General features: G+C 35.5%; 1 protein-coding gene across 1 annotated transcript in view; it reads left to right on the plus strand.

Moving 5' to 3' along the window:
* Window positions 1-8,814, plus strand: part of MYO16 (myosin XVI) — a gene marked incomplete at its 5' end in the record, with an annotated part of 141,922 nt that overhangs the window by 128,602 nt on the left and 4,506 nt on the right. Inside the window, 2 exons of the mRNA XM_009585881.1 lie at window positions 2,889-2,985; window positions 7,889-8,135. Coding sequence (XP_009584176.1) covers window positions 2,889-2,985; window positions 7,889-8,135 — 344 coding nt within the window. The remainder of the gene's footprint in view (window positions 1-2,888; window positions 2,986-7,888; window positions 8,136-8,814) is intronic.

Raw genomic sequence — 8,814 nt, forward strand, 5'->3', positions numbered from 1 at the left:
AAATGAGGAAAAAGTGGATAATTTGGCAGAGGCCTGAGATAGACAGGGAAAAAAAGGCTCCAATGTGATGTAGAGGGTTTGTGGAAAGGAAAAGTGGAGTATAAAAAGAAAATGTAATCAGAGTAGAAGAATATGATTTTATTAAGTATTTGTATCCAGGCTTTGGTTGTCTGAGAGCTACTGAGATACAAACGGTAATTATAATAACTACATGATAATTTAATTACAGTTAACCATATGAATAATAATTCAGTTATTCTTATAGAAGAATTCTGGATTTAAGGTGATATGAGCAAGATGATGGAGGGTTTAATAGGCAAAGGTAGTAATAAGGAAAGTTCTGTAAGTTTTGACAAGATGGATGGAAAAAATAGTTGTTTGATGAGCAATCATTACAGAATTTGCAGGGTTTAGTGACAGAGTGAATGTGGTGGAAGGAGTCAAGGTGGAGTTCTGGTATCCTGAAAGAAAGTCGAAGGCATGAAAATAGAATACTTGATGGGAAGTGAAGAGAAAATTGACATGTTTTGCTGGGAAAACATGAAAAGTTTGCTTGTTAATGATTCAGGATTAGACGTCTAAAAGAGAAGCAAATTTAAACTGAAGGAGAAAGTGGTTGACCTCTTTTTCTCAGAACTTTTTGATGAAATAAGGAGGAAAAGAAGTGGGGACAAAAGGAAAGATGCCTAAGGAAACTGAGCAAGCCCTGGGAAAGAAGCAGACTCCAGAATAGATGATGGATGAAGAAGGAAGTCAGAGTGCTAAGACAACCAGGCAAAGAGAGAGTTTTGAAAGCACAGGAAGAAAAGTGAAAACTTTTGTTGGAAGTCACTGGTCAAGAAAATGAGGATGAGAGTATGTCCCTGAGAGCAGAGTATGAGAGCACAATGAAATCTCAGTAAGATTGCCTCAGATGAATATGAAGTTAAAAATTGGAAGGCATCACTCAAGATAATCTCTTAAGCAAATATAAAGACAACATTTTACCAGGGTAGCTAGCATTGTAGAAACAGGATGTAGGAAAAGGCAATATCGTTCTGGAATAACAGCTCCAATTTGTAAGCAGAAGGATTATTCCAGAATAGATGGGCTGAATAGAGGAACTGCTCTGGAATAGCTAAGTTACACTAGTCTTTCTGTAGCTGCAGTTTTCTAAAATAGCTGTTCCAGGCATTTTCCACCATGCAAAGAAAGCCTATTCCCTATTTATGAGTTTCTACAATGGCAAGACAAGTAAAATGTGGTTTTTATCACCTTGCCTTCATACACTTTGCAATAACACAAAAAGGGCTATTTTATTGGGAAAAGAGATACCAGCAGAAAAAAATTTTAGAAAGCATTCTAATTTTGCCATTTGAGTGCATCTGATTTTAACTAAAAGACTAACAGTTGCACCATCATTGTCTGTCAGCTCAAACTTCAGATTTAGAGACTTTTAAAAACATTTGATTCAAAATAGTTTCTCTCTGGAGTAGAGAGAAGGGAAGCCAAGGGATAAAAATGTGCCCCAGTCATTTCTGAATTTTGTTAATGGAGTTTAGACATGGTATATATGTCTTGGCTTTCTGTAGTTCATCATTACCAGTGATGTACATCTGACAATAGTGTTTGGATTAAATACAATTAGTTGAAAAGGTGTGACAATCTCCCTGCTGATACCTGTCTCCCAGATCTATACTAAAAAAACACCAGCGGGGCAGGATAGTGCAATGAGAAGAGAATGAGCTCATGAGCTGCAGACAAACAAGAGCTGGAATGAATTTCTGCAATTTCAGCCAGACTTGTATTAATTAATCAGTATGCCTATTAGCCATACAAAATTAATAGCTAGACAGAAGCTATAATCTTCACAGGATAGCACAGTTCTCTGGTACTGGTCCTTTTATTTCTAAGGAGTGAAGGAAAGCTTCTTCTAAAGAATTCCTGAGGAGAAAATGGTATAAGAAAACCCATTATTTATCCAAAGTTTTTAGTTACTTACTGTTTGTAGAGTAGCTTGCTTATGTGTGGTGGTTTTTTTAAAGGCTATTAGAAAGGAATGCTTTTGAAGTTTATACAGAAAAGAATTTTGAAGGATTGTTTCAGCATGTTTAGAAGGTATCAAAAGGAAGGTGTTTTCTTTTGGTCTAACAAGCTAAATTTTTTTGTAAAGGGGGAAGAGCATCTAATGATTGTTGTTAAGACCCTCAAGAACTAGATGAGTTAAACCAAGAAACTCATCAGCACCAGAATAAGCTCATACACTCAATACTTAGGAGATTGTTTTTCACAAATGAGTCCCTCTGTCTCTGACTTCTTAGACTTGATTCTAAAAGGAGACCTGCAGAACAGCTTCAGCAAGCAAGGCTGGGAACTAGGATTCATAGTTTTACTGGACATTAGGAGTCATTCTCACTAATGGTAGTGAGCTTCTCCCACCCTCAAACTTAGGCTAAATTCTTCCTGTTCCACAGATGGCAGCTGTCTGTTACCATTTTCTGCTCCACGTGGGTTTATGGCTTGTCACGTTTCTCCTTGCCTACATCCCCCTGCTTTATGAAAGCTAAACCTTAATTTCTGTTGTGTTGTCTAACACATTAGCGTAATTACATTCAGAATGCTTTTTTTCCCAACCTGTATTTAACTTGAAGATTGTAGTATTTGTTCTGGATGTTTTTGGAACTGAAGGGGGACTGTGTGTCTGACAGCTTGCTTGTCCTTTCCAAATACATCTTTTATTCAACCCAGCGATACTACCTCTCTGTACAAGTATTGGCATTGTACCATTCTTAAATTGCAGATCTCATCTCAACCCTTAGCTGGATTGTATGCATACTATCGTTATTTACCTGTCATCATTTTGGCCTTTTTTGTTGATGGTGAAGGTTTCCCTGCTGTTTGTATTCTAGATAGGAGTCCGAAAAGTGTTTCTTAAGTACTGGCAAGCTGACCATCTCAATGATTTGTGCCTTCAGCTTCAGAAGAAAATTATAACCTGCCAAAAAGGTAACAATTACAGAACAAGTATTCCTGAGCTGTCACTTTGTACACTGAGCAGAATATTGCATAACAAAAAAATTTTCTCCTTCTTGAATAGTTGCTGTATTTTATACATATAACTACTTATACAGATTTTTTGAGATGATACTAACATTGGTGATGCTTGCGCTTTCTGTCTGTCAAATAGAACATCATTTTATGGCAAACTGTTGACTGTAATTAAAACTTAGGGGATCTTGAATATTTCCTTTTTAAAGTATGTTCAGTGATTTTTCAAGGCATTAATATCACCTTTAACTTCTTGTTGCAAATCAAATAGTGTAACAATGATATAAAATTGTAGTGTGTTCAAATATATTGACAGTGAATACAAAGCTAATAATTGAATATGTTTAGTTGTCTTTATTTTCCCCTTTTCTTACAGCTTTTATATTTGACAGTGCTTGGGTTTTTATGTTTAGGCATTTTTTCCCTCTTTTATGCCTGCATTTTTACTAAGGTCACACTGACATCTTTTGGCACATTTTTAAAAGGAGGCATTATCCACTGCCTCCTGATTTCCTGTTACTTCTTTTCCATTTCCTATCAAGATCTCAAATAACTGCTGAAAATGTGAATATTGCTTTGTTTGAAGAAGCTTCCTTCACACAATGCATTATTTATCTAATTGGCTGATGTCTGCAACAATTCCCATTATCACCTTTTTAAAGGAAATTAAAAAGACAAAGAACTTATCTTGGATTTTTTCAGTCAGATACATAATATTGCAGACCTAAGAATATGTAAACCCCTTTCATTTTAATTGTCTGTTCTTCACTGTGAGCGTAGAGTGAGAAAGAGGAAACCAAAACTTGAAGCAAGTGGAATCAAAATCGTAGCAGTTCAGGAATAAATGTGGAGAGTGACAGTTAACACAGGCCACGGTTCAGCTGGATGTATAACTTGTGCCTGATATTTTATACAAATTACCTTGTTGTATTCACACATTTAGAAAAGCAATAGTGATTTATCCTCTCTCCTTTCTCATTCTGACTTATCAAAGAAAGTTTTATCTTCCAATTTGCAGAGTGCTTTAATATAACCCTACACCAAAATGTAAAACTTCCTTAGATACGTCCATATTTTGCAGAGGTAAGAGAACAGACATTTGCCAAACCCTGCCTGAAGAATGAAGATAATAGGTCTTCTTGGCTCCTTATTTATTTTGGTTTTGCTTCTAGGCCTCCTTAATTAGGCTAACTTGAAAAGTCATTTTCACCAAAACTATGTGTTCAAAGCTTTTTTCAAAGCTATGGCTCATCTGCATGTTTTTTATGGTCTGGGAAACCTGAGAAAATCAGGAACTTGCATGGGTAAGGAGTAGCTAGACATCCATTTCACGATGTTAGCTCATGAAATAAGCTGCCCTTTGCAAACACGTACCATTGTAAACTTGCAGAATTAGCATGCCAAAGAGCTCTGGCAGGTTGGGAACAGGACAGGGTACCCATGCATTGCTCTAAAATTGGGATCCGTAGACTTTTACACTGGGATGGTCATGTTTAGTGAGTAATGCTATCAGTCCTGCTGCACATCCACATTTTTCTCCCCTCATCCTTTGCATCCAGAGGACTTTGGAAGCTAAATCTCTCTTGATAGCATATTGACTAATAGCCAAACTATTAGTTAATAATTTCTGTATCAGGCTTAAAACGTAGTATCTTATACCCATATAAGGACTTAACTCAAAGGGGAAACAGGTCTTGCCCAAAATTCTTACCAACTGTTTTTACCTCAGTCTTACTAGCAATCCTTTCAGCATTCCCATAAATTTGGGGAAAACGAAACAAAACAAACCAGATAAGTCTTTTTCTGGTATCCTGAAAGTTAACTTACACAGGCAAAGAAAGGGGTCAAACCAAAGTGAAAGCATGTGTAGAAACACTTTTTATTTAAAAACGGATCTGTGAGTTTAGGGACTTTGTAATATTTTTTTCACAGGTTTGAGAACTACATATGGGAAGTTTTGACATTATTGAATCACCGAGAAAATTGTTTGTACCTGTAGGAAAGTCCATCATGCTGAAGTTCTTCCATCAGAGTTCATGTAGATTAGGAATTAACTTTAATATATTGTATACACAATAGTTAATACATTTCTCACATAACCCAGATCCATGGTCTACTTGAATTTTGATTATTCTGATCCTTATCCTTAGATGAGCTGGAAAGAAGTAGATATTTTTCTGCCCTGTAGGTGCTAACCTCAATTATTTTGATTTGCATAAGTGAGAATTATTTTAGATCTACGTAAATGAGGAGCAAGTTCAGAAGACAGTCTTAGTATCCATACAGTAGTAGATGAAACCGAGCAGTAAAGGTCTAGGAGATGACAATTTCATTTCACAGCAGTTTTTGAGGTTATGAAATTGTTTTTTTGTTCTGTGTTGAACTGAAGACAAAATCTTTCAAATGTTCTCATAGAGAAGGAAATGTGGTGAAATGTCCAGCTTCTAACGAAAACCTGAGCTACTCAGATTATGAAAATGTGTGCAAAAAAAAGAGAGGTGTCTGTCTGCCAACCCTTCCTGAAAAAACTTTGTTGAATGTTTCTTCAAAACATCTCAACTTTGATGAAAGTGCATAGTTCAGAGTAGCTGTTCAGTCTCTAAATGCTACAGCTAGCTGGATATCATTTTACTGGACCATCCTAGGAGGCTGCTCTGCATCGTTCATGCCTGCTGACAATTCTACCAGAGGATTGACCTCTGTATTTCCTTTTCCTAACCAACCTTAGTGGTGTTACCGACCCTTTTTTTTGTCAAGGTAAAAGTACACACGTACACACATACTTGTAAAAACATTACTTTAAAATACAGGCTTTTTTCCAAAGTCATCCAGGATTTGATGCTTAACCATTTGTCAAATACCCTATCTGCTCTATTTTTGATTATTAAGCTCTTGAATTTTTCATACTTGTGAGCAGTGAACTCTGATAATGTTCTATGCATGTATTCATTACCCTTGCAACAGACTCAGTGACGTGTATATTCAATGTGAACACTCTCGTAAAATTACCAACAAATAACTGTTCTATTAATTTCCTTTCCAACTAAACTGCATAAGTGCATTAATGTTTCAGGGTTTAAAGAAGTCAGATTTTATAGAATGTAACTAAAGAGATTAAAAATGGCATGGCTGGCTGTGATTATAAAAATATAAACCTTCAAAGTTGTCCATTATAAATAATCTCAAAGTACCTCAACTTGAATGTTTCCAAACCCAGTGAATTTTGGATAGGAACAGTATTAGTATGTTAACATTAACCTTTCTTATATTTCATCAGCTGAGCACTAAGCATCTCTAAAAAAAATCTTATTTTAAATATCTAAACAAGGACATAGAAGGTGGTAGAAAATACTTTACATTGTCCTCTGTTTTAGCTGTTTCTTTTATTTAATAGCATTTTACATTCATAGAAGACTAATTGTATCTTTCTCTGTTTACATTTTTCCTTTAGATTAATTCAGTTTGACTCTTTGTCATTTCATGTTGTTCTGCAGTGTTCCTAAGACTGAAATTTAATTACATTGTTAAAAAGGTCGAATGCATTTTAGCATTTTTTTACCTTCCAGTCTTAATATTAACATTTTCAGTATTTTCCCCTGAACTCAAATCATCATCTTATACAGGCTATTGCCTGCTGACTTCACTTATGAAAACTTTAGGTGACCATAATAAGCAATGATGAAGTTCGACCTATTTTTGATACATGTAAGCTGATGTACTGGAAATCAACAATATTTCAGGCAACATTCAGGCGAATTATTTAGAATTATTCAGGCGAATAATTCTAAAACAGGTTCTTCCCTGTGAGGTACACAGCAGTTATTCTAGATCTGGAAAAAATCAGGATCTTGTGGAACTCAAAAAAAAAAAACCAAACCCACACATAAAGCATGTTTAGTTAGCATATCTCTTCCTTCTAAGCCAAAACATATACTCAGAGAATACTAATACCACCCTGTTGCAGGTGGAGTGATTAATTTGGTGCTGAATTCATCATGGCCAAGGAGGTCCCTGTGCCTTGTGTTTCTGGTCAGCTGGGTACTTCTGAAAACTCAGGGGACTAGCTGGTATTTAGGTTGAGTAGAATTTGTTGTAATGAATATACATACTTAGGAAAGTAGTACAGAAAGCTATTATAGGAGATACACCAAAATCTTCTCCTAACACAAGGCTGACAAAGAGTGTGAAAAATAGGCCTAATAGATACATAAAGCTGATGCAATGCAGATGAAAATTTTAAACTGAAAAATGCAGACATGATGTGACAGATACATTTGAGAAATTTGCATTAAATTAATCTAATTGTTTTTGCTGAAAGGAAATGAGCAACAAAAGGTCTTTAAGTCTCATTTAAAAATCATGTGTCGGTTTTGATTTTTTTTTAGATACACCGAAATATTTAAAGCGTTTTTTTAAGTTGACCAAAAAGCAAACAATCATTTAATTCCTACTGCATTCAATGCAACAATCATTTATTCAGGGTTTTATTTCGAAACAAATGATCTTTTGACCTTTGCAGTGTAAATGTATGCTTTCACAATCTGTAGCATTCATCCAAGTTTCCAGTTGTAATGTAATAAAAGATAATGTTCAGCGAAAGTAAACATTTTGAGTTGTGATCGCTCAAGTTTACGAATGAATTTTCTATCACTACTTTTTTTTAAGCACTGACAGTAGAAAACAGAAAGAGTTGCATTTTAGTATGTTATTTGTATGCCATCACATTTCTTTCGTTCTTTGTGTAAGACATTGACTGAACTTATTTGCTCATGTTTACAGCAGAACACACAGTAATATTAAGTTATTCACTAATTAATTAGTTGTCTTTCTTTGGTCCATAATTTTTCTTCTGTTATGGTAGTTGTAAGAGGATTTCTAGCTCGTCAGCACTTGCTACAGAAGATGAGCGTCAAACAGCAAGAGGTCACCTCGGTCAAAAGCTTCTTGCAGAACGCCGAGGATATGGGATTGAAAACATACGATGCCTTGGTCATTCAAAATGCTTCTGACATTGCTCGGGAAAATGACCGGCTCCGCAATGAGATGAACACTGCTTACCACAGGGAAAAGTTAGAAGCTAGAAACAGACCAGAAGAAAGCCACAAAAGGTAAGATGAGGAAACATCTACTGTGAAGAATTAAAGCATTTCTTCAGTTTTAGTGATTTCCTTCCCTGCTTAGAAAGTCACATAAATGACTGAGGAATTGCAAGAGGATTCTCAAGTATGTACTCAACCCAAATCAATGTTAGACACTATTTTTTTCTGTATATCAGATAATTAAGTCTGGAAACTTAAGGACACCCCTTATATCCTATTAAGGGGACACTGAGCTTCATAGGAATTTAGTCAAGTCTCTGAGGCATTTATTTTCTACAGAAATATTTTTTAATTCTAAGATAAATAGATTATAGTTGAACTTTAATCAAACAAAACAAACAAAAGAAAAATTCCTCTGACTTAAAATTCCAATATTGGGAAATCGCCAAGATAATGAAAAACAGTGAGGCGTTAAGATACAATAAAGTCCAGACTAAGAAATCCTAATTACGCATTGAACTAGATAGATTGATTGTGAGGAGGATTCTTTCCTCTTATTTAAAAATAGGCAAATATTTTTTGTTTAACTCCTATCAGGGTTCTCAGGAGTACTTATTTTACAATCCAGCAAATGCTGGAGATCCTTAGAGCCTTTCTCTAGGAACTGAGTCCCTGATCTCTTTTCTCTCAAACACCTGAATGGGCAGAGGTAGCATTTGCCGTTAATAGGTATGTGTCTATAGCAGGA

Source organism: Fulmarus glacialis, unplaced genomic scaffold (assembly GCF_000690835.1).
Source record: "Fulmarus glacialis isolate BGI_N327 unplaced genomic scaffold, ASM69083v1 scaffold5389, whole genome shotgun sequence".
Classification (NCBI taxonomy): Eukaryota; Metazoa; Chordata; class Aves; order Procellariiformes; family Procellariidae; genus Fulmarus; species Fulmarus glacialis.